Source organism: Tiliqua scincoides, chromosome 4, assembly GCF_035046505.1.
Source record: "Tiliqua scincoides isolate rTilSci1 chromosome 4, rTilSci1.hap2, whole genome shotgun sequence".
NCBI lineage: Eukaryota > Metazoa > Chordata > Lepidosauria > Squamata > Scincidae > Tiliqua > Tiliqua scincoides.
The window spans coordinates 169,567,066-169,593,981 of record NC_089824.1 but is presented as its reverse complement, the minus strand read 5'-3'; the positions used below and the strand labels follow the sequence as shown (position 1 = coordinate 169,593,981).

Here is a 26,916-nt window from a genome sequence, read left to right as displayed (position 1 = left end):
GCAAGGGAATGTTTGTTCCCATACCTCAGAGCTGCATTGCCCTTATGTCAGTGCTGGAAAGCACTGACATAAGGGGTTAGGATTGCGCCCTTAATCTTCCCATGCCATTCCTCTCCCCTGCCACCCCAGAAGAAAGGTATATGATTTCAGTAGCTGTAATGAAGAAAAATCATGGAAACAGCTTTTTTAACCAGGAGGGATATCAGTTACAAAATGTGTAGGAAAAGGAAGAAACAGGGAGGTCACAGCTCTATGACAAAGGGTTTTAATGAGAAACATTCATTTGGGGCATTGAAAGATGCCAGTGGAACAGTTCTGCCCTTCAGAGTAAGGTTGCATTCCCCTGTATACGCTCAGTGTCCTTATGTTCCATGTACACAGATCTTTTCATGCTGATGAATATTTGTTCCTTGGTTGAGGCAGGGTGAGAAGTCAATATTCTGATGTGCTACAGGAAGGGTGTTCCAGCCTTGGACATGCCAGAGCTTACAATGTCATGCCACTTCTCCTCTTGGAGTCTTTCCGAGTTATGGGGCTGAATGACAGTATTTCATTGTAAATGTGCCCTTGAAGGAGAAGCAAAAAAAGTGCCGTTATGTTGAAACTATGTATACTGAGTAATACACTACACTACATTATAACATGTTCAGAAAATCATTCTAAAGAAAGAATGACTATGACAAATGTTCAGATAGAAGATCCTGTTAATGATTTTATTCTCAAATATTTTCAATCTCATTCTTGCTTGCACGCTAAGAAAAATTCAGCAAATAAGTATTAAGACAGTGAAAGACATTGGAGGAATCAGGCATACTTGGCATAGCAAATTAATTGAGGCTGTAGTGCTATAGTATAGAATATCTTTCAGTGCTGTAGTATATAATGTATAGTACAGCACTCTGAAAAATCATCACAGTAAACTTACTTCTCCACTCATCAATGGAAAGCTTTTCACCCTCTATAGAGTCATCATAAGAGTTCTGTGCCTCTGTCTCTTCCTCAACGTCTCTAAACTGGTCAAAGTATGAGTGGGCTAAAGCTTGTGTGGCTGTGAGACGCTTTTCCACATCCAGCTGCAACATCTTGTCAAGCAGATCCACAGCTATAAAAATGAAAGTGAATATTACTAGGTAAACAGTACAACAACACTCCCAGTTAGGATGAACCTGAAAGAGAAACATGGCTGGGGAAAAAAAAAATGATCATGTGCTCTGAGGCACTTTCCTACACCTAACTACAGGATCTCATCAAGCAAGTCCCAGATGCCAGATGCAAGGGAGGGCACCAGGATGAGGTCTCTTGTTATCTGGTGTGCTCCCTGGGGCATTTGGTGGGCCGCTGTGAGATACAGGAAGCTGGACTAGATGGGCCTATGGCCTGATCCAGTGGGGCTGTTCTTATGTTCTTTTGTCCCAACATGTTTTTTCTTTAACATTAATATCCCACTCTTGGAAGGAGCTCAGAGCTACATACATTGGATTCCCTGAATGGAAATCCCATCCCGGTCCTGCCCAGTTCCAGACCCATTTAGCTTCAGAGACAAAACATCAAATTTCTTCATGCCATTCTCTGATCTGGAATATCCAGAGGTTTTGGTTCTAACCCTACCCCTAAAAAATAATACATGCACAACACTCCATAGTTAAGCTGGACAAATTCAAATTAAGTTACTCTTTGTTTATGCTTTTCTGTGCAGTATGGATAACCCAAATTCATCAATTTGTTTTTGAAAAACATGGAGTAGCACTGAACTAAAATAAGCTGGGGTAGTTCGCACCAAGCGTTTTTCTCTGTGTGAGCAGCCCCAGGCAACCTTGGTCAGGTGATCATGTGGAAAAATGTGATACATGCATCAGTAGGTCACAGATGTGGTCAACAGCCATTCCCATGACCTCAACACATTGAAAAACTGCCATGACAATCAGAGGAATTGCTGGTAATCATATCTTTGACCCATTATTTGTACGCTTGGCTTCTTTTGCTGATCACACACATAGGCAGAGTCTGGAACACTCACATAATGAAGCAAAAGAAAAGCCATTTCTTTGAGAGAATGAAGTTAAATACTCAAAATGTAATGGCAAGAAATTATTTCCTAAAATCCCATTCAGATTTAATGATCTCAAGTAGTACAGGATGGTTGCAAAGGTAAATACTATATTATTAAGGCAGGTAAACTTGACTAGGCCTGAAAAACAGGAAGGCAGCAGGAAACCAGAAGTTAACCAATCTGTCAAAAGAGTTTCCTTCTCAGTTTTACTTCTCAGTTCATTATTTTCAGAGTCTGGAAATGCTATGCTGATTCTTACTTGTGCCTATACAGAGAGAACACACAACATGGATAATTCTCTTGCAGCTCTGCAAGTTTTGCTAGTTATATATGAAAAACTTTCTGTGACTGACATAAAACCATAAAGGAGTCAGATGGCTGCTCAGTTAAATTGAAGCAGAGCCTTTAACTGTTTGTTTTCTACCAACAGCTCATACAGGCTTGGATCTCCAGTTCAGGAGAGAACAAAATTCAGAATAAAGTTTTCAGTTTGTTTTATTTAAAGAATAATAATGCAAACCACTTGAATTGCCTTTCAGCACTAGTACAAGAAGGATCTAAGGAGAGTGTCTACACCCAAAAACGATTGTGAGCAGCAATACTACATTATATTAGGAGCAATTCAAGACCAAATGTTTCAGGTGCAACATTTCCATCATTATGAAAGAAATCAAAAAGGTGCTGAAAATGATCAGGTCCAGAGATAAAACTTTGCACTGCTTTTGAGCCACATGTTTTTTAAAATGTTGATCTTTCAGCCCTAGTAAAGACAAAAGATCAAATCTCAATCTTGTGTATACATCCATATATTTAAGTAGGGTGAAAGGATCACATGACAACTTACCCAAAGGACTGACTTTGGGGAAAAGAAGAGATAAATCCATTTTGGGAATCTTGGTAAGAGATTGTATGTAGGTTTTCGCCTAAAAGAGACAAGACTTTCATACAGGCAAAGAGATGTTCTGCAACTGGAAAATGCAAGGGGGGGTATTAAAAAAGTTTATGCAGGGGGGCAGAAATATTTTAAATAATAAATAATAATATTTTGAAGTCTGTGTCTAAACAGGGTAGAATTACAGCCTGTGAATCATTTCACTTGTTTGCTACATGTTTCAGGTTAATTCTTGTAGCTCCCTTTCTATGATCAACTGTCTGCATGCTGGTCCATCTTTTCCTTCCACAAGAGCACAATCACATGCATTTTTACTAAGTGCCACTGCATTCACTGAGGGTAAGTATTGGGTTGCAGCCTAAGCGAACATTAAGTAAAGAACAGTGACGTGTGCAAAGTCATATACCACACCACTGACTCAAGGAGCTCCAGATGCCATCTTTGCTTCAGTGTCCTGTCCACATTCCACTGCAGCTTTTAAAAAGGAACACTTCATTTGTCTGTAAAAAGATCTTCTGCCACTGTGTTTGCATGGTAAGTCAAAGCATGCCCAAGGCTAAAATGGGTTGGAACATGGGACAAAGCATGGCCCAACCCATTTTAGACTTCTACAATACTCCTGTAAGCCCTTTTCACTTAACAGTGCATGTTTATAATGCAATATCATGTCCAAATTGGGGGGGGGGCATGTTATACTGTCTGGGAAGCAGGTATTCTGAAAGGTTGTGCAGCAATCTAGTGGCACACTGTCTTTTTTCCCCCTCCTGCCCTGTTGATCTTTGCTTCATTTCTTGCAGAGGGCAAGAAACTCGCAGAACATGGGATCTCCCCCTTTATACATCTCTGTATTTTATGGAAATTAAGGCAGGACGTCCTCTGATTTCAATGAAGTTGGACAGCAGCCAACAATCCTACCTAACAATGTTGCAGAAGTAAACAGATATTAATATATCCGTTAATACTGACAGCTTTCAAGCAGGTGAAATTCAAAGGATACCCTTTTTGGATACTATTCCTTACATGTGCGATATAAGATGTAATTATCCAACACTGAGAAAAGATTAAAGCGTTTTTGAAAGGCAATATGATGTTCAGAAATATTAGCTTCTTTTTCAAGAGCAAGGCATTGTGTTTCTCTTACCGCTTTGTCCTCCAGCTTTTGTACAAACTCTTCTCCAGGGCTTCCTGTCACTTTCAAGATCTGAGTCAGTTGGTCAAGATCTAGCAGGCTGAGTTAAGGGCTATCAATATGAGGGCAAACTTGGGACCTGGTCAAGTGACAAACATGAGGCCCGGGGGCCGGATGCGTCCCCCGGAAGCTTTTTATCCAGCCCTCAGGCTCTCAGCTGCTGAGTTGTTACATCTGAAATGGCAGCCCACATGAAAATTGGGCTTTCCCAAATCTTGAAATATGATCAAGATTTGCATACTTTCTCTTCTGACATTTGCAGTTAATGAGTTTCTATATGAGAACAGGGTCTAATTTCTGGCTATTAGCTGCTTAATGATGTCATTTTCTGCTTAATGACATCACTTCCGGCCCTTAGCTGGAGCCCTGAATGCTAACTTTGGCCCTCTGTATGAAACAAGCTTGACACCCCTGCTCTACATTATCCTGAGAGCATCAAACTCAGCCACTCTCTAACCAAAATATTAAAGTTTCAGCTTGATGTAACTGCAACAGTTTGGAAGGATACAGTCTCTACCCTTAAACAAGGTTTTCCCAGTCAACATTTCTGCCATGATACAGCCAACAGACCAGATATCCACTGTTTCAGAGGAAATTAGAGAGATGTGTGAGATGGAACTTAAGGATAAGACTGGAAGCAAACAAAATCCATGGCTTATTTTTGAGTTGTAGAAGAGCCCCTGCAAGTTTAAAGTTGTATTATTATCTTTAAACAGTGCTGTACTATTCATGTTTTATTATTTTGTAAGCCAACTGTGGAGAAGGCGACATAAATAACTTGTGTGTAAATAATACCCCCTCCATCTTGCACAATAGGTTGAAAAGGAGAGGGGAGGGAGGTAAGCCCACTCCCACCCCCTTATCTTATCTTGGGCAGCTTTTAGCACAGCTTCCCTCTCGGCACTTGTCTAGTTTAAAAAAAATAGGAAAAGTGGAGTATGCTCTGAGCACTCCCAGCATGCTTTGCTCTTTTGAAACCATATTAGTGTGGAGGAAGAAACCTGTGCAAAGCAAAGTAAATGGAGGGCTTCAGATCACTGCACCCTGCCTCTTCCTACCTATTTGGCTGCTTTCCTATGCAGCCAGATAGGTGGGGAGGAGGAGGAGGTTGGGTTGGGAATTTGGGTAGCTGCAGCAGTTCTTCATCTTCATCTTCGTCTTGCATTGCTGCTCCTCCAGGCCTCTCCCCACTCAGACACAGGGTGCTCATCAGTCACCCCTTTAACTTGCCACTTCACGCAAGCCTTTCTTTGGCTTCATGAGAAGGCCAGCCCCAGCTTCATCAGAAGCACTTCCTCCTTCCTGCCACTTCCTGCCACTTCAGACCCTGCAATTGAATCAGGGTCTGAAGGACCTAATGGTTTGAACTATTGTCACTCCACCAATCATCAACACACAATGAGGAGTGTGTGTGTGTGCATTTCCTAACCACCACCTAATGTACCATCCCTGCCCCTGCAGCATCCTGGGAGTAGAGCATCCAAATTGTGCCAAATCATACTATTAAAGCACTACTAAAATACAACATTTGAATGTCATTGTTAGGCGTAATTTGAACATTCTGTTTTGCACATGACTATGCAGGGGTAGCACACTGGGTGTGATGTGGAGACATATGCACAGTTACCCATCACATATTATGGGTCCCTTTAGGGAGAAGGGCGGGATATAAATAAAGTTTATTATTATATTATTATTATATTGGGGGCCAGTTGGGTGATGATAATCATACTTGAGGTTCTACTGGGAGCAGAGAACACATGCCTGGATCCCAGAAGCAGCTGCATGGCAGTGCAGAGACACAAAACCATCTGAATATTGGAGATTAGTAGTGGCTAAAATTGGTGTGCCACAGTCTAGAGGAGCTACTTGTGAGCTATGCATGTCGGGAGGGGGGAATCGGTTCAGATTATTACCCAGTTTAAGCAAGCTTCTACACAGATATTCCCAAACAGCCAAACAAGGAAATTATTTGACACACCAGTCTGGTTGTAATGCATCCAGTTGAGAATCACTTCAGGTGCTCTGTACCATCGAGTCACCACATAGCCTGTCATCTCAGAGTCTGCGTGCCTTGCCAAACCAAAGTCCAGGATCTGTAGCACCAAAGAAATGGGTGGTGGTGAATAAAAAGGGACCCACAGAACACAGAATTACTCTCATACAGGCAACAGGGAGACTTCTTATTTCAAGGGGCCAGTTCTGCATCCCCAGAAAGTTCTTCAGTGCCATTTAAACTCTGTCTTTACTCAAAACAATGGGCCACTGTGGATAACAAATAGCTTCTCCTTACCAAGGACTATGAGGGTTTTTGAACTGGTTTTACAGCAGATACCCTATCTCAAACACTTCTGCCAGAACTGTCTCAGACATAGAATGCATGGGGTTGTGTTCGTTTTATCAGTGTGACTGCAGCCTTGTGTGGTCAAGAGTCAAAGCTGGTAGTGGTTTGGAAATAACTGTGTTTCAAATAATTTTCAAACCCAACAGATATGAATCAAAGGCAGAGACTGTGGTTGATCACGGTTACCAACCATGACAGTCTCCCAGTAAGAAGGGAGCACTGTAGTACTGGATAATTATTTAGGGTGTCACACTGAAATTCTGGAGTAGAAAACTACATTTGGTGTTTATTTCAGAGCATCCACTGCAATTGCAGTAACAGACGTAAATACATGTTTAAAGTAGGGTACATGACTAGACTGCAATTCTTTTACTTAACACATTTACTTTGGAGTAAATAAACCTGACTTCAAAACAGTGCTTGACTTATGGGGGTAGGGTCAGCCTCTCATACTTTGCAATACCTTTCTTAGCTACCCTGTAAAAGGTTACAAGGAGACATGATTTGACTAACGTTTGGGGGAAAATCAGGAGTAGGGTGTGTTCGTTCAGTGGTGTAGCTAGAGGTGCTGCAAAGCACTAAGTTCATATGAACACATATGGGCCTTAATGAACTTAATGAAGTGGTCCCTCTCCCTCCCCCTTCAGAGCCAATCCTTGTGGTGGGAGCAAAACAGAGGCATTCGCCTGGCTCCAAAGGGGAGGAGGAGGGGCCCTTGCATGCTGCGTTGAAGCTCCCTGCAAAACTTAGTGCTTTGCACCCCCTCTCGCTATGCTACTGTGTTCATTTAGGCCCCCTATCTGCCCCAATAATTTGATCATTGCTTCCAATTAAGGAAGCAAGGGTTGAGTTGCAAGTACATGACTGATTCAAAAGAGTGAAGCATGCCAGCAATCCAACATGCTACAAACAAAAAGGAAAAGCATTTATACTTTTAGTTCGCAGTCTTCATTCACTGCCAAATTGCCAGGTTTCAGATCCTGCAAAACATAAAAATGGAACCATACAGAAATAAGTAAGTCTTCAACTCAGCTGTCACTAACACAATGTCATCCTAGTTTAACCATCTGTCTTAGAAATATAAGTGTATTTAAAGTCACAAGGACCCAAAAATTTCTGGGAATTGGCATAAACCAGAATTGTGAACATAATCTGGTAATACTGGTGCATTGTGAAGCCATTCTCAGCATGGAAGGTACCCACTATAAAGCTGCCAGCGCTTCTTATTCAAGCATTCAAAGGGCGCAATCCTGAGCACCTCTTTGGCAGGCACAAGTCTCTTGCACCGGCCAAAGTGTGTCACGGAAGTGCCATAAAGCACTTTCACACCACTTTTTGGGGAGATAGGCTGGCGCACAGATATGTGCCGGCGCACAGATAACCATGCCGATGCAAGCCTTCGGTAGGATGAGTTTGCATCAGCTGAGCTTGGCCAGCACAGGGGTCGAGGGGTGTGGGGAGGGCAAGGGGGAGGTGGGAGGGCGGGAGGCGGGCATTCCTGGGGGCAGGCAGGCGGGGAGCTGGAGGCAGGGCCAGGATCTGGCAGTTATGCTGGATCCCAGCCCTGTTACCGGGCAGCCTGAGGCAGCTCTGGGCTGCTCGGATTTGCATCACCTCTTCAGGTAGTGCAGATCTACGTTGACCCATTGGGGCAGCTGCGGCTCTCCTCTGGGTAAGGAGAAAAGTTTCCCCTTGCCTCAGGCCGATCCTCAGACAGCCCCGAACTTGTACTGGATACAGCGCAGGTCAACCGGCCTGCCTGTTCCAGCGCAAGTTAGCATTGGGCTGAAAATGTCACAAACAGGTCCCCAAGTTACCATCAGCTACAGTATTTTGCTAAAATGTCCACAATTAATTGCATTACTCACGTGCAGAATGGGTCAGAAAATATAGTTCTCCATCAATGGTGCAATCCTATGCATGTCTACTCAAAAAATAAACTCCACTGAGTTCAATAGTGTTTACTTCCAGGTAAATGTGAATAGGATTGCAACCTAAAAATTTCCACATCACATTCTGCCCACAGCTGAGATAGTGGTGGGGAGGTTCTCCACATCCCACCTTCATATGAAAAATGGCTGGTGAGAATACAAGACAGAGCCTTCTTGGCAGCAGTGCCCAAACTCCGGAACTCCCTTCCTCAGGATGCTTATCTAACCCCTTCCCTACCAACCTTTAGGAAGTGATGAAGACTGTCTCACTACCATTGGGATTTCAGTGGTGGATGATTCAACCCTTCAGCTATAAGGAGACTGTTCGGCTGCATGGTTGATTGTATTTTTCCTTTGGTTTTGTGCTTCATAACTTTTGATTATGTTTAATGTTTGTAGTGAAATCTGTGTTTTTTGTCTTTTTTTTTACCTATTTTTTCACCTCAGAGGCTTCTGAGTAATTCAAAGTCTCTCTCTCTCTCTCTCTCTCTGAAATTTTCCTTAGAATATATCAGTGTTGAGAGTTGACCTCAGGGCATGTAAGAGTGATGTAAGTGTGTAAGGTGATGGCTTCTCATGTGAAATGTTTTCCTGGGGCAGATTCCCAGTTATTTTTCAGCTGCCTCAGGGAGAAGACAGAATGTCTCGCAGCTTTAAATCTAGGGCTTTCCAGGGCTGGAACATGTGAGACATGAGCAGAATAAAGTACACCTGAGCAGCTGTGCAAATTAAAAAACAAAAACATACCCTGTGAATGATTCCAGCAGAATGAATATACTAAAATAAAAGAAGCAGAAGACACACACCTCAGTTAGATCAATTGTGACAAGGATTATTTTTTTCAAGAATCAATAGTCAAGATCCTGAGTGATGGAGGACTTTGTGAGACTTAGCCCACTCCTACCTAAATCACCCCCACTGATGCAGCTGTACCACTGGAGCACACACCACATCCTGTGGGTGGGAGGGCAGTCTGGGAGGTCTCCTTGGATGAGGGAACATTTGTTCCCTTGCCTGAGGGTAAACCTTCATTGCCCTGCTGGGTCTACAAGGACCTGTGCCAGTGATTTAGCTGATGCAAGTTTGAGTGGACCCAGGAAGTTGGATCAAGGTTGAGAAGGGGGATAGATATTGGTGGTGCAGCTGCCACTGATACTAGCCCCTCCCCAGCCTTGATTCATCCTTCCCCTCTCCAGTTTGAATCCCAATCCTTCCTCTCCCCATTCCACCCATGCTCCCCTCCTGCCCACCACATTGACAAATTGATGAGCTGAACAAATTGATGAGTAGCCTTTGGGACTGCTGTAAATGATCTTACACAGCCAGAATACTAGTTCCAGCAGCACAAGGCCCAGTAGGATTTGGGTTTGATGGTAATACAGTTACTAGGAAGTAAGTTATGTTGAATTGAAAGGGGCTAGCTCCTGAGAGAAGGACTGCAGTGCAAGGAAAATCCAGCAGTTTGGGCTTGTCACCTGCTCTGACTGTTTTCCAGATCCACTTACCTTCAAGCCTTTCAACACCTGGTAGATTAGATACTTAATCTTATCTTCGCTAAACTGATGCCCCATTATCTTTTGTAAATCTGTCCGCATGTATGGCATCACCAGGTAGCTGAAAGGCAAAAAGACAAGGACACACATTTAAGGAATATACATTATACAAGTCTCATAGGAGAGACAGCAGCTAATGAAGACACTAAGGGCCCAGTCATATTCAGCTTTCCAGCACTGATGCAGCCATGTCAATGGGACATGTGCTACATCCTGTGGTGATGGGAGCAGTCACAGAGGCCTCCTCAAGGCAAGGGAGTTTTTGTTTCCTTACCTCAAAGCTCCTTGCAGCTGCACTGGCACTGGAAAGTTGGATAGGATTGGCCCCTAAACGAGATACAAAGGCCCCTGTTTCTGAGAACAGGCATGAGTGCCTACTTCAGGATCAGCAACTGAAACTTTTGGTGAGGAAGGTAAAACTGCTATGTGTCCTACAAGATGCCCTCACTATGACTGAACTTGAAGCATCCTTTACTTCTCCTGATTCTTGGAACCCTCCAGTGTGTAAAACCACAAGCAAGAAAGATGTTTTTAATTTTCACAGTGGTGCCTGTTAAACTGACAGTGGTAATGATGTGCAAGTTGAGTCACTTGATCCTGACAATAGATTTCAATCTATAGAGAGGGACACTGCAGTAGAAACTGCAGTTCAAATCCAAATTAACTGGAGATCTTAGATTTAGATCATTTTGTCTCAGTTTCTCCAAGAGGTCTAACATCAGCTTAAATACAAGCATTCTCCAGTTCAACAAGTTTGGAGATCAGGCTGTTAAGTTTTTCAGGCTCACATCACTTCTGTTTCAACCAGTGGGACAGTCAAGGGGAAGTAAAGCTCCAGGACTTCTTCTACAGCAAGAGCAATGATGTCATCAGCTGAGGTGCTGCCTGTGAAACATTTTTCAAAGCTAAGAAGAAGCATCCGCCTCAGCAGAAGTCAAACTGAGAAATGTGTCCAGGGGTAAAAGTTAACGTTTGGGCGATTGTCATCCCCATAGCCCATCTAAGAGACAGGATATGTTACATAAAGTTCCAAATCCTAACCAACTTTCTACTGCTGGCATAGCTGTGCCAGTGGGGCATGTGCTGCAGTTGGGCGGAGCTCATGGAGGCCTCCTCAAAGTCAGGGAATGTTTGTTCCCTTACCTCAGAGCTGCACTGCCCTTGTGTTGGTGCTGGAAAGTGGGTTAGGATTGTACCCACTATGTGCACTTACCTGAGAGTAAGTTGTTGAGCACAGTGCCATTTACATCTAAGTAAACACACATAGCCCAGCATCTTTTTATATTTATTTGGGATCATTTTAAGTTTCATTTTTCAGTTTTTGCACATTTGTTTAAATAGTATTGCAATCCACTCCAAAACTTTGGGATGAAATGAGTTACATCTTTAAGGGCCCAGTGCTATGCTTTCCCACACCATAGTATGCAGATGCACCAAAATAGATAGAGCTGCATGCTATGGTGGCAGTTTGGGGGACTGATTAGGAGGCTTGGGAAGAGAAGGGGAACACATTTTCCCTTACCTCTCCATAAACCTCTCGACAACTAAAGCTTTCCTCAGACCTGTGCCAGCTCTTTAGCTGGCACAAGTCTGAGAAGACAAAGGAAGCATGATGGTTTGCTTCAGAGGAGATAGCATCTGGCACAAGTCACCCATGCCAGCTGCCAACCCCTCCAGCCTCCAACACACCCCCACCCTTCCCCCCCACACTTCTGGATTGGCATTTGCAGTGCCTTAAGGTGCATTCCACTGCCAGAATGCGTTGAAGTATTGTGTGTGTCCATATAGAAATTAAGACAATAATCTTACCTAATGAAACATTCAAAATTTACTTTTTTTGCTATGGTTTTAATGGGGCAGGTGTCATGATGAGCTTCCACACTTCACAGTCTAGCACTACACCACTGGTTTCAATTCATAGTCAGCCTGCTTACCGTTCTGCATAGGGACCAATCACACAGGAGAGCTACCATCTTGAAACTGAGCCACAGCAGATTTATACTGACTTCATATTTATAGCTCTATACTCATTATTTTCCTAACCATCCTGTTCCCACTTGGGGAGGAGAGGCAGGAAAGAAATTAAGGGCCCGATCCTAACCAACTTTCCAGCACTAGCATAGCTGTGCCAGTGGGGCATGTGCAGCATCCTGCAGTTGGGTGGCAGTTACAGAGGTCTCCTCAATGTAAGGGAATATTTGTTTCCTTTACCTTAGAGCTGCATTGCCCTTGGTATTGGAAAGTTGGTTAGGATTGTAGGCTAAATTAACAAATAAGAGCCCAATCCTATGAATGTCTACTCAGAAATAAGTCCCGTTAGAGTCAATGGGGCTTACGCCCAGGAAAGTGTGGATAGGATTGAGCTGTAAACAGGGTATACATGGTATGTAAGAAAATTAAAACCAATATGGTGTGTGTACTGTGCAGTAAACAATGAGAACGACAAAGAAGCCCCGAAAGCTGAATTCTTGAACTTGCATAAATGATGCACATTAAGCAAACTGGCATTGATTTAGCTTTACATGCATGAGCAGAGCCAAGGAAAGTGGAGTCTTGGGTTCATGCACCTCCCCTCTCCTTATCATGCATGAAAAGGGGATGCATGGAAAGGGGATGGAAAACTTCCACTTTGGCCTAGAATAAAGTACAGTTTCCCTTTACCTCTGAACTCAGGAAATGGTGATTTATTCTAACTACAATTAATTTACAAATCATTCAATTCTGGTTTCAGGGAGTGGTTTGTGAATCAACTGTTTAGGGAAAAGAATATGATGATCAAACTACCCTTAGTCTACCTTCACTGGAACATGTTGAGATCATGACTATCACAGACAGACACCACAGCCAAGAAGACATGTCATTTGTGGATCAGCCAGCTTTGTCATCTGAGTTCAGCAACAACAGTGCCTAGTTCATGACTGCTGATTGGTCCATCTAGTCAAGTCCAGGGGCTGAGTGGGAAGCCCATGTATTTGTAAAACAACCAATTGGATGGTGCAGTGATCTCATCAAACCTAGGTTACTTGAGGTCAAGCCCAAGGATGCTTAGGTATGCTTACCTCCCTAAGAGTATACATCTGTGTGTGGTCAGTACCACCTGTCTCCCTGGGTCAGAGAGATGTAATGGAATTCAAAAACTACCTACGCAGAGTAGGCTCAGTTAGGGAACAATGAGATAGACACATGAGGGATTTTATTTTGCTTTAAGATTGGCCTATAATTGCCTGCTTGTACTTTTACTAAGCTCTGCACCTGGTATGCTCTTCCATTGCCCAAGCCATTTTTGTAAGTCTGCATAATATTTCTCTTTATTTTCTCCCCTGTATTATTTTCCACCCTAAAATCTTCTATATTCTAACTCTGCATTTGCCTGTTGTCAGCTGAACACAGTTTTGCTTTGGTCATCTAGGAGCACTAGCTGCACACTACATTATACACTTCTGAGAATCTTTCAAGTACCTGGGAGGGAGACTTTTGAGGACCATCTCTGCCTGGTTTTCTTCTTGTAGTCTACCATTGTCTGCCATTTTAGCCCTGGGCAAGGGGCATATCTTGAGAATGGCAGGAGGCACCAGCACCATGGGTTTCTTCAGAGGAGATAGCATCTGGCACCCACCTCACATTCACCACAGCTGCTTAGAATTGCAGATACACACACCAATGACCCATTGACTTCAGGAAGTCCCAATCAGGTTAAATTGAGTTGACTTTGCAATAGGGGGTTGTGGATCAAGTGACTGACATACTGTACCTTTGTTAAAAGCAAAGGCTGCAATGGAATTTTTAAAAAAAAAATTTGGGGGGGGGAAGTAAACTTACAAGTCTTGAAATCCATCAAAGCTGGTAGCTGAGGTGAAGACATCGAGAAGCCCAATAACCTGCAGAAGAAATAGGCTTAGGATGTAGGCTTATTAATGGAAAAGCAACTGTGCCTCCATCACAAAGTTATCCTTTTTTTAGTAGCAATAGTATGTTTTGGTGGTAATTTAGGGTCATATCAAGAAATGTAGGAAGACAGCCTACCCACAAATGTTTGAACTGTACTCATGCCTGTCCCAAGCCAGGAACAGCAGAGGATTGACAGAAGCAATCTGAGCATGCTCAACAGCAAGAGTGAACCTTTCCCAAAGCTGAGAAAACAGGAGTTATGTACATTACTGGAATGCCATTTATATAGTTGGTTGCACATGTCCACAGGGCAGACAGAGCATGGACTTTCAACCCTGATGAACTGTTAAATCCAGAAGGGAAGGAAACTCCTATCTTAATGCTTTCTGCACACCAGAAATGAGATCCATCTTCCCTATTCTGTTTGTATAGTGCAGGGCTTTCCAAACCCCGGCCTGGGGACCAGATTTGGAGTAACCAAATCTGCTCAGCTTCTGGTCAGTCTGTGCTTTCTTTGCTCAGCGTGTGGTCGGTCTGTGGAACTCCTTGCCACGGGATGTGGTGCTGGCGTCTGGCCTAGACGCCTTTAAAAGGGGATTGGACAAGTTTTTGGAGGAAAAATCCATTATGGGGTACAAGCCATGATGTGTATGCGCAACCTCCTGATTTTAGAAATGGGTTATGTCAGAATGCCAGATGCAAGGGAGGGCACCAGGATGAGGTCTCTTGTTATCTGGTGTGCTCCCTGGGGCATTTGGTGGGCCGCTGTGAGATACAGGAAGCTGGACTAGATGGGCCTATGGCCTGATCCAGCAGGGCTGTTCTTATGTTCTTAACCCTTCTGCCCTGTGACCGCAGCATACCATTCCACCGGGTTGCCGCATGACTTCTACAGAGATTGGGGGACAAGGACGTCCTGGGCAGTCACGTCTGCCTGGATGTCCTGTTGCACAGCCTGCTGAGACGCCAGGAAGCAGATACGACTGCTCAGAGCATCCCTATTCCCTGATCTCTGTAGAAGTTATGCAGCGACCTGGTGAAATGGTAATCTGCAGTCTGAATCGGGACCACATTTTTGTTACACAGCGAGTTTGGTGACTGCTGGTATTGTTCATAGGGCATGGATGTCAAACTTGTTTCATACAAAGGGCTGAAGTTAGCTTTCATGACACCTGTTGAGGGGTGGAAATGACATTATTAAGCAGGAAGTGATGTCATTAAGCAGAGGATAATAAAAAATAAGTACTTTCTTCTCACATAGAAACTCATTAGCTGCAAATGACAGAAGAGAAAATGCGCATATGTTGATAATCTTTTCTAGATATGAGAAAGCCCAGTTATAATACTGGGAGAGCCTAATTATAATGGGAGTAGATAAATGGCTTCTGGGGGCTGCCTTTGGCCCACGGCCATATGTTTGACACCCCTGGCATAGGGAATCCCAGGACTTCACATAGGTGTGAAGAAGAGGGCACAAAACTAACAGGGATATGCCCTGCTATTTCTTTTTGCCCACATTCTCTGTAAGGGAACCAAGTGCATCAGACATGTGAGAGAGAAGAAGAAAGGGTTTATAAAGAAGGCTGGAAAATGTTTCACGTGACTTTTGACTTACTGTCAACTCTTACTGTATTATATTTTTCTTCTATAAGGACCAGGGGATATCAGTTTATTAGGCTTTGCATGATGATTATAACTGTTCTAAAGGTTAATAAGGCAACAAAAGCTGATGGATGCCCAGTAGAAAGGGGTGGATTTCTACTCCAACCAGAATCCAAATTGGAAGCCATATTCAAACTAGGATGGAAGCATTTCTAAGGTGGATCAAGGGTCTGATGCATTCCAGTAGGATTTAAACTTCAACCTCATATCCCAACCAGGGCAGAATGTGTGAGAGAGAACTGTCTGCATGCAAAGGAATGGAAGGAAAGTTACTCACATTTTCATGCTGCATGTGCTTCAGTAGTGTAAGTTCTCGATATGCTCGCTTGGCAAAGATCTCGGATTGGAAGGGGCGGCAGAGCTTTTTGATAGCCACCTTCTCCCCTGTTTTCTTGTCTATTGCTGAACTGTGGCAAATAACAGGGAAAATAATTCAGAAGCAAATTAACCTAGAGTACATTGATATGCTGAGCAATTCTGTGCATTTCTCATGGCTCAACAGAACCTCATTGCTGCAACATTTGGATACAATCCAAATTCCATTGCATTTTCATATGCCTCTGTACTTGGAATATGCATACCTACATAAACTTACAGCACAGTGCAAGGCATGTCTACTCAGAAGTAAGTCCCATGCAGTTTACTGAGACTCCCAGCAAAGCGTGTATAGAATTGCGGCCTTAGGGTCTCTACACATTTCATGCGGGCACATGCATTTGCACTGCATGTACACGCAGTAGGAAGCCATTATCACTGGTACGTCCTTACTCCCTGAGGCACATATCTGCAGAGTGCATGCATCTGTTATGCGTATATACTGTATTGCCAACATAGGACCTGCACAGTTTGGGACCACTGTATTGAAAGGACCACCTCCTTCCAAATCAGCTGGCCAATATCCTAAGGTCATTGGGGGGAGCCTTCTGCATGTGCTGTTTCTGGCCAAGACCAGGATGGTGGCCAAATGCATTAGGGCCTTCTCTGTGGCTGTGCCACAAACTTAGAATTCCCACTTGAGTTAAGATTCATGCCCTCTTAGCCTTCTGGTAGGGGCTTGTGACTTTTTTTAAATTTAGCTTTCTCACCTTTAGCATTCTGTTGGCTTTAGTTTCTGCTTAGTTTTTTTGAGTTTTTCTGTTATTGGCTTCTGTTAAGAATGTGATTGTTTTGACGCTGCTGCTTTCATTGCTTTTGTTGTGGTGAGGGTTTCACTTGCTGTTTGTTTTTCTATTTTCATTGTATTTATATTTTTCATTGTACGTATTACGTTTTTAATATAGTTGTCAAAAGCTGCCTTGGGCATCCCAGTTATGGGAGGAAAGGCAGGACAGAATTTTTTTTTTTTTTAATGGAAGGACAAAGAGCTTTTAGCACCCTAAAAGAATAAATGGATGCAAAACTGATCTCTCAACATGGCAGTTTTCAAAAACCAGAGGAAGAATGTTTCAGCCTCCCAGGGTATTCTGAGGCTGACCTGAAAGTCATCATTCTCCCACAAAAGAACATCAGACAGAGGCTCCAGTGTGACAGTGCTGAATCCAAATGTATTAATAAGTTTGATTCTATTAATTTAAGTTTGAATAAAGAGAATAGCTTCCTCTCCCATGACGTGTTAAATTAGTATTGCAAAGCTAGGAAAACTATGAGCTCACCCATTAACTGCTATTGTGGGTATTCTCTGTACATACCTTGAATGCATTTAGGCTTTCCATCGAATTGTCACAGACTGTATCTCTCGCATTTCATGGCTGTTTGACCTCACTGTTGACAGCATTTACTGTGGGTGTATGTGTTTGTCTGTCTGCCTCTCAGGAGGGTAACACTTCATGCCTCTGCTGAAGTTGGCTCCAAAATAAATCTGTTAGACTTTTTGCTGGTTTTTTAAACATGTTTGGAGTTGTTACCTTTTGCATGTCTGTCTGATGTACACTTTTAAAAAATGTAATATGTGAAACAGTCATTACTAGGGTTACCGAATACAAAGTAGGACACAGTGCCTATACCTTTAACCCTTGTATAGAAGAGGGAATTTGGGCAGGTATAGAGCTCAACATGGAAAGATTTAAAAAGCTGCACCTGCCCAAATTCCCTCTTCTATACAAGGGCTAAAGGTACAGGCGCTATGTCCCACTTTGTATCCTAGTCATTACATTCTTTAAAAATTGTAGGGAAAAAGAAATATTTGAGTTGTCAACTAAGTCTTGTCTCTGCAATGTAGGAAGAACTCAGCAAAGCCATGAATCATTCAAGCCCCATTCTGCATTTCAAAAGCCATCATGGAGACTGACACTATATGATTTAGTATTTTTGCAACCTTACAGTTAAGTACTGGAGTACACCCAGTGACTGAGCAGCAAAGAAACGTTTTGTTCATGGTGCTTAATTGCTCAAAGATGACTTCCTGGGTCTGACCTAAAAGTCCCTCCACCTAATCCCAAATATCTGACTGGGGTTATCCAGTACTGAGAAAAATTACTCTACATGACTCAAACAGACTATTTAATTCGATTTCAGGGCTGAGCACTGAAAATATGATACTCAAACAGGATTAGCTCTTTGAGATGCACTGATTTCATTCATTCTTCAAAATCAACATTTATAAGAATGAGTGATTAAGGTCCCGGTGACATTTTTCTCTATATAATTGATGGCCATCAACCCACAGTATCATATTTAAGTCAAATAAACAAGTGGCGTGGCTGCAAAAAAATGCTGTCATGTATATACAGCCATAGAAATCCCTCCAGCTAGGAATTATTCTGTGGCCACCCAGGGTTACACTAGGCCTTGTCCACAGCAGGATTAACATTTTAGATGACCAAACCAGCATGTGGCAACCATAATCAGCATGCAAAAATCAGGGTTAGGTGAATCCGCCCTTATTTATAGTTCATTTTGAGTGCCAGCATAACACACACAAACGCCACGTGACGCAAGGACTGCTTTGTAGGTACTAGTTGTTGCTGACTTTGTTGGACTCTAGGGGTGCAATCCAGGGTCTATCAAAAGAATTTTATCAGGGGGTACAAAGTTTCTTCTGGGTCCCTTCTCAAAGGAGGAGGGGAGCAATGGGGGCAAGCAGAATGGGGGGCAAAATAAGGCAGGGGAAGGGTGCTGACAGCCACAATAGTCTTTGGAGCCCAGGTCTACTAGGCTTCTTGCTGCAGAGCCCAGGTGTACCTGATCATGCAGCACTGGCAACTAGATAAAGTAATACGGAAAACCAAACACACTCCTAAGCCTCTCTAAAATCTTTGAAATATAGAAAATTGATTGCAGAAAATTAGCATCACTGTATTTAGGCTCACACTAGAATGGACCAAAATGAACTCCTGCAGCAGCAGTAGCCCCACACCTGGGTCCCTGAGCTCCTATACACTCCTTCATGGTTATAGGATCCATAAGCCAAAGAGCTACTGTAGCAGGCCAGTTTCCTCCCAGATTTGACACTGTGTTTGGGAGGGTCATGGATGCATTCCTGAGCCCAGTGTGTATGGCTTGGAACAGCAAACACTGCATGCATGTGGTTGTGCCTGAGCATCATATGCAGGCAGTGAGTTCAGGTGAGACAGGAAAATGTCAGATCCCAGGAACTTTCTGGGCCCCATCCTTTGGCTACTGGGCCTCCTTTCTGATCCTGGGCCCCAATACAAATTATCCCCTTTACCCCCCTGTCCTAGGCCCTGGTGCAATCCTATCCTGCACTGAAACAGGCAAGCCAAGAGGCTTGTGCTGTATCCAGTGCAGGATAGGTGCCCAAAGCAGCTCAACCACAGGTAAGGGGAAACTTTTCCCCTTACCTTAGGGTAAGCCACCCTTGCACCTATGGGTCTCCTTGGACTTGTGCCACTTCCTGAGGTGGTGCAAGGAGAGCTGAGCAGCTTGGAGTCACTCCAAACTCCCCTGGCATGACTGCTGGATCCCAGCACCACCTCCCACTCCCCACCCACCGGCCCCCAGGGCCGTCAAGCCCCAGGGTTGCCCACTGCCCCCAAAGACCTCCTGCCTCCTCCCTGCCCACCCCAGAGTCTTGTGTCGGCCAAGTTTGGCCGATGCAAGACTTGGAGCCTCCGTTGGCGCGGAGGCTTATTCCAGCCTCCACAGGTTGGTGCACCTTTGCGTGCCAGCCTAGCTGACTCATGAGGAGGCCCAAACAAGCCTTAAGGTACGTTTGTGACCCTTCTAGGCCGGCCCAAGGGACTTGTGCCAGTCCAAGTGCAGCTCAGGATTGCACTGCAGGGGTTCAGCAGTAATAAGTTGCACCCTTTAGGAGTAACTGCAGTTCCTTTTATCACATCTGGCCCACCTGAGAATGTACTTCACATTTTGGTGAGAAAAAGGTAGTCCAGATGCTAGCACAACATCCCTTCTTCTACCTTGCCTTTGGCTTGTACCTTCTTGGCTCAGCAGCTCTGGTGCCCTTTCATGCAAGGAGATACAGCTTGACCTCCATGTGTAGCCCTTGTCTGTCTCCTGGTCATAACCTTGACCTACCACCAGTTGTGAATTTAGAATGTTAGAAACCATAATGCTGATAAATGTAGATGGTCACAACATATCTCCCCAGAGTGTTCCAGATCAATGCCAGGGACTGACAAGGCGAGTTTTCTATTAATGACAGTAGTTGTTGCAGGTACTCTCTAAGCATGCAGACCTGATCACTCACACATGTCAGAGACAGTGGGCTGGGATGAATGGGAATTTGTTCTGACCCAATAAGGTTGAAATATGTATCTGGCACAAGCCTAGTGCTTTTTTCAAATTTCTTATTTTCTCCCTGCTATAACACAGTTAACAACAGTATAAATTTGTACCTCTAATACAACAAGAATTTTGTGGTAGCTAAAGACCACAAAATACCTAAAGTACAATTTACTATAGCATAAACTTACATGGATTTTACAGTCCAATTCATCAGATGCACTGAGTGTGTATAAACAAACAACTGCCATAGATTTGGTAGCCTTTAAGGTGGCACAAGACTCTTTTTTACTTTTGCTACAGTAGACTAACACAGATATTCCTCTGGAAATAATGTTTCCAAGTCCTGGAGAAACAGTATAGACCAGTGACGGCAAACCTTTTAGAGACCGAGTGCCCAAACTGCAACCCAAAACCCGCTTATTTATCGCAAGATGCCAACACGGCAGTTTAACCTGAATACTGAGGTTTTAGTTTAGATAAAACTCATACATTAACAACTTTAACCTACTATTACTTGTAACCGGTAATGAACTTTTCCTCTAGAAATTTGTCCAATCCCTTCTTAAAGGCATCTAGGCAAGTTGTCATCACTGCTTCCTGTGGCAAAGAGTTCCACAGACTCATTACATGCTGGGTAAAGAAATATTGGCAGGGAAGGGGTGGCTGCAAGACCTTGCCACTGATCATTTTCTCAAACAAGAAAAAAAATTTTTTTAAAGCCCCACCCACAGAAGTGGGCTCTAAGGCTGCAATCCAGCCACTCTTTCCTAGGAGTAAGCCTCATCGACTCTAATGGGGCTTACTTCTGAGTAGACACGCACAGGAGCAGGCTCCAAGGCTGCAATGGCAGCCACCTTTTCCTGGGAGTAAGCCTCAGCCACTGTAATGGGGCTTTCTTCTGAGTGGACAAGCACACTGTAATGGGTCTTACTTCTGAGTAGACATGCACAGGAGCTGGCTCCAAAGCTGCAATCCTAGTCACGCTTTCCTGGGAGCAAGCCCCATTGACTATAATGGGACTGACTCCTGAGTAGACATGCATAGGATTGGGCTCTTAAATTAGGAGCAACCCCCCCCCCCTTTTGACTGGGGCTGCAATCCTACCCTCACTTTCCTGAAAGTAAGCCCCACTGACTACAATGGACTTACTTCTGAATAGACATGCAATCCTACTGAGTAGACAGTAGGATTGGGCTCTCAGGCTGCAATCCTAACCACGCTTTCCTGGGAGCAAGCCCCATTGACTCTAATGGGTCAGAGGCTTGGGCTCTGAGGCTGCAATCCCAGCCATGCTTACCTGGGAGCAAGCCCCATTGACTCTAATGGGGCTTACTTCAGGACCAGCACCACGTGCAGGGCTGGTGCCCCAAAGCCCGCAGCAGCAGCAGCAGCAGCAGCAGCTTTGCTGTGCCCGCCCGACATGCCATACCCTTCACACTGCATTCGAGCCGCCCACCTTACCCCAGACTGGGGAGGGAGGAAGTGCTCCCATTGGGCTGCTGGGGGTGGTGTGAGAAACATCCCCTCACAGAGCCTCTCAGCCTTGCTCCTCCCTGGGGGGCCTGGCTAGATGGGGTGCCTTGGGAGCACGCCTGGGTCTTTGGCGTCAGCCCTCCCGCCTGATCTCCCTCTTCCCCATGCTGTCTGTTCCTTCCCCCCCTTGGCCTCGCCCCTTCCTCCTTTGCCCTGGCTGCTGCCGAGCAGGAGGAGGCTGGCTTTGTGGCTGCGCGGGCTCCTCAGCCTTCCACGGCAGACACCCACAGCTGCTGGCGCCTCCAAGGGGCACTGAGCAGAGGCTCGCGCCTGGCAGCTGGGGCGACGGCACGAGTGCCCACAGAGAAGGTTCTGTGTGCCCTCTGTGGCACGCGTGCCATAGGTTAGCCACAACTGGTATAGACCATTAAGGGTATGAAACTGATACACTTTTTCAAATTCTTGTTACCCTCAGATAGAACATTTCTGTGAATACTGATAATAAAACTTACTTGGGCCAAATGATCACTTTTCATGATCTCTTTTTAAAGGAGTGTGGATCTGGAGTAATTGAAATCAGTCCCTATACTGCAGTTTTTATGCCTGTCAGAAAGGGTTGAATCAAACCCTATACACAGATTATGGTCTCAAGGCTGTTTTGTGAGGAGGTGTGCCACTGAAGGAAAACTCACAAGGGAGTCACAGTGAAATCCAGCTCCCAATAACATGTTACATATGCTCCAAACATATGCTTCTCTTAGTCAGCTTTTAAACTTTTAGGTGTCCACCCAAAAGGAGAAAAAAGATGGTATAAGGCTGTTTTTACCTGAATATTGATATACCAGCTGTGAGCTTGGTGCTGCTATTGTGGAAGAGAATTATTTTGAAATTCCACCCTTCAAGTTGTGACAGATCATTTCAAGCCTGGTTCATTCAGAACAGAACTGCACCTCCCTATTGGAGAACTTGCCGAGTGCCTAAATACCTGGCCGTACCTGCCATGTCTGGACTGGCTTCTTCCTATCAGGAAACAACAAAAACCCTACAGTGTTTGCAGTTTGTTCTGACTGTTGATAAATTGAAGCAGCAGCAAAACTCCAACACAAGGGGCTTTACAGGAAACAGACCAATGAAAGATTAGGGACGTCTGCGCGCATGTCTAGCTCATTACAGCTGATCAGTTGGCACTCAGAATGATGCTTGTGGCCTATGGCCGGAAGAAAACAAAACACTTTTTCCAAAACATACAATGGAGAAAAGTGAAGAGGTAGCTCTCCTGTTTGGCTGAACTTAAGAACCCAGGCGTCCAGTAGCCCAAACCTCAAACTTTCCCCTCCCCAATTGCCAATTGACACTGGAATCAATAAAGCCACTCACCAGACAGAGCCATAAGCTCCAGATCCCACTGGGTTGATGGAAGTGTATCTCCTAGGAAGTTCCCAGACTGTCTTGTTTACTTCCTGCTTGTAGAAGCCCTTGCTCCTTGCAAAGCTCATCTCCTGAGTGTCTGGAGTGGAACCCTTCAGTGCACAGAGTTCCAAAGAAATTCAGGGCCAAACACAGGTTTCCCCCCTCCCCCAATCTTCTCTAGGAAAATGAATGCCTGTAGGTTTCCTTCCCGGCTGCACTGCGCACAATGATATGTCCCTCCTCCATCTGCCCACACATCATCCCAGGAAGGAGGCATCAGGTTTCAGATTAAGACACTCCTCTTGCAGGTACACTCAAGGAACTCACAAAGGTAACTGGGCAGAAGCAGCTACAGGAGAGGGAGTTTGGCTTCTGAAGTCAAACCCTCCCAAGCATTCATTCTCTGGCTCAGGAAACTTGCAGTCAAAGTAGAGAAGGCTCACTAGCAACCACCTTTCTTGCTTGGAACATTCTCTATGCAGTGAAATGCTCAGATTTTCAAAATCAAGACTGTGTTGGATCAATTGTATTTTCCTTTTCAATAAGTACAGAAATGTGAAGGAAGCTCAGATCAACTTGATTGTACAAACTAAATGCTTAAATGTTGGACATCTCAATAGACAATGCTGGAAATGTTCAATATCAAAGCAGCCACAGCCTTGAACCAAAAGCTACTGGACAGTATTGCAATGAAAATTTTAGTTAATGCTGGGAATGGGCCACTAAGGCTTGATTATGTTCACTTCGGATTCTCTTTGCCATCGCATTGGCTCTACCAGTCTTGAGATTACTATTTTTGATGAGTTCCTGCAAAGCACAGGTGCTGTAACTTTGATTTGCATCTACTGTATTTGGCATACTTTTTTCTTGTGGCTTTTATGTTAAATGACTATGGGCCCAATCCAACTTTTTGGCACCAATGCAGCCCAGAGTTAAGCGAACAAATATTCCCTTACCTTGAGGAGGCCTCCGTGACTACTCTCCCACTGCAGGATGCAGCGTGCACCCCATTGGCATGGTTTCATTGGCACTGGAAAGTTGGATAGGATTGGGCCCTGTGCCTCCCCATAGGGATCAGGGATCAGACGATACTACAGTGGTGGGGCTTGTTAGCGGGAATGATGAGTCTGCTTATAGGAAAGAGGTACAGGAGTTGTTATTGTGGTGCAAAGAAAATAATCTCTCACTTAACATAAAAAAACTAAAGAACTTATAACTGACTTCCGGAAAAAGAGGGATGTGCACACACCATTATACATAAATGGTGAGGAGGTGGAGAGGGTTGCTAGTTTCAAATTCCTAGGTATTTACATCACAGAGGACCTCTCATGGACTATTAACACCAGCATGTTGACAAAAAAGGCACAAAAGTGGTTATATTTTCTGAGGAAGCTTGGGAGGTTAAATTCATCACAGCAGCTGCTTGTGTCTTACTATCGTTGCATCATTGAGAGTGTCCTAACCTATGATATCTTGGTGTGGTACGGAAATTGCTCTGCAGGAGATAAAAAAGCTCTGTAGAGAATTATTAAGATCTCGCAGCACATCATCAACCTTCATCTACCAGCTTTGGAGGACATCTATACCTCTTGCTGTCTGCAGAAGTCACATAGTATTCTTAGAGACCCCTTCCATCCGGCTCATAAGCTCTTTGAACTGTTGCCTTTGGGTAGACGATACAGAACTATTAGAGCATGCACCACACAATTCCTGAACAGTTTTTGTCCCACAACCATAATTACGTTAAATAAGGCGATATAGCTGTTACCATGGTCCTGGGCGTTATGGTCTGTTACACTGTTTTTATATTATGATGCATGTTGTATAGAATGTGTGGGTGAGTGTGTAGAGTGTGATTGTTGGAATTGTAGTATATATTTATGCTTGTATCTCAAAGGTGCATAAATTTTGTTGTGCTGTAGCACAATGACAATAAAGTTACTACTACTACTACAGCCTGCCCACTTCACTCAATATCAATGCTTTGTTCCCTGTTTCTTCTTCCTGAGAAATGATACATGACAAGGCCCTTCTGGTCACAGCCACTAGGCTTTGGAAACCTTCTCCTGGAGGTCCTTCTGCCCCCCCTCCCCCAGGTGATTGTTCACCTATTCGTGAAGTCTTTTTTTGTTTAAGCAGGGGCTTCAGTTAAATGAATGCCCCCATATGTGTTTGTTTTCTCAGTGCCTCAACTGGTATCTTAGTTCAGTTCAATTTTAGTTTTGGGTTATTGTTTTGGATTGTTTTACAGTTTTTATTGTGATCTTTTTGCATTTTAAGTGCTGTGAGCTGCCTTGTGCAATGGCAAACTTCCCATTCATTTGATGGGGCAAATGCCCTGGGCATGGAGCCTCATGGGCCTTTAGGATCCCACAGGAGCCTCTCTGAGGTTCCTGATGGAGTCAGAAGCTGTGCTTCCAGTTTTCTAGAAGCATGATAGCAACTGTTACCTTGCACATGCTCGATCTTGTCTGATCTCAGAAGCTAAGCAGGGTCAGGCCTGGTTAGTACTTGGATGCGAGACCACCTGCAAATACCGGGTGCTGTAGGCATATTCCATAGTCTTTTGAGACTGAAGGTTGCCAACCATAAGGTTTAAAGCATTGGGGAACCACAGAGAGGCTTCCCTGACATGCCTGGAGTTGTGCAAGGCTCTGTTGCACTCCAGGTAAGTGGGGGGGGGGTTTGATTTGTGCTCGGGGGCAGTAACATCCCATGGGGGGATGTTTGGACCTTTGGGCCAGGGCGCAGGGCTGGGGAGGTTCACTACTTGCCTTGTGCATTTTTGGGGACAGAAAGGTAGGGTCTTCTTCAGCCCTTAGCTGGTGCTTGGAGATCAGGTTGTCCTCTCAGCCAATATGCTGTTGTAGGTGCCACTGGGATCCATGTGTCATTCTTGACACACTTCCACTCTTTGCTACTGTAGTTGATATTTCTTGCCTCGTCAATGGTCAAACGCTGGTTCATTAGGTCTTTCTCAATGTGTCTGAGCAATGTTTTCTTTGATGCTGCCTGTTGAACCCTCCAGTAGGGAGGTTACTTTCGCCATAGGAGCTTGTGTGGCTGGTGTTCATTCTGCAGCTGTGGCCAAACCATTGCAATCTGTGTTTTTGACTTAGACTGATGCTTGATGATCATGCCTTAAGTGATTTGGCTCATTAAGATGGCAATCATGAAGAGAGTCACCCAGGATCTGTCTCATGCATCTCATTTGTAAGACCTTGAGCTTGTTTGTGTCTGATTTGAGCAGAGTCTATGTTTCCGATCCATATAGGAGAATGGACAAGAATTGCCAAACGAATAAAATTATGGACAGTAAATAAAAACACAGAGTCATCCGCACCATCAAAGAAGACTGTGAGATGCTTTATCACATCCAACAGAACATATTTTTCTATTAGAAGCAGGGGTCCATCCTAAAACGAATGACAGAGAATGACACTGGAATGCATTTCTTAGGAGCAGCACAAAAAGTGCTCGGGAAGACAAAATTAATATACTCCAAAAGGCCTCTCAAGGAGATATTTATGTGCATCCCACCCCACTCTGCCCCCCAGCTACATGTATGACATAAGGCCATGTAAGAGGGGCAAGGCGTGTGACAAATGGAAAAAGAAGAGGGCTTCAGCCAAAACAATGCCCAAGTCTGGCCCTAATGAGCCACAGGCTGCAATCCTAACCACACTTTCCTGAGAGTAAGCCCCATTGAACAAAATAGGACTTACTTCTGAGTAGACCTGGTCAGGATTGTGCTCACAGTTAGTAATCCAGGAAGCATAATTTTCTTATATAATCAGTCACTAATGGGGGATATAGCCTA

The 26,916-nt window shown here is 44.2% G+C and overlaps 1 protein-coding gene across 1 annotated transcript; it reads right to left on the bottom strand.

Moving 5' to 3' along the window:
• Positions 1–486: 486 nt before the first annotated feature.
• On the bottom strand, positions 487–23,182 carry MAPK13 (mitogen-activated protein kinase 13). The gene is made up of 12 exons (XM_066623260.1): positions 23,064–23,182; positions 15,787–15,916; positions 13,779–13,837; positions 9,912–10,020; positions 9,154–9,183; positions 7,408–7,455; positions 6,113–6,227; positions 4,640–4,711; positions 4,084–4,163; positions 2,895–2,973; positions 926–1,102; positions 487–566 (listed from the first exon to the last, which is right to left on the bottom strand). Exons 1-12 carry the CDS (start codon positions 23,180–23,182, stop codon positions 487–489), a joined length of 1,098 nt encoding a protein of 365 aa, XP_066479357.1.
• Between the last annotated feature and the right edge of the window lie 3,734 nt (positions 23,183–26,916).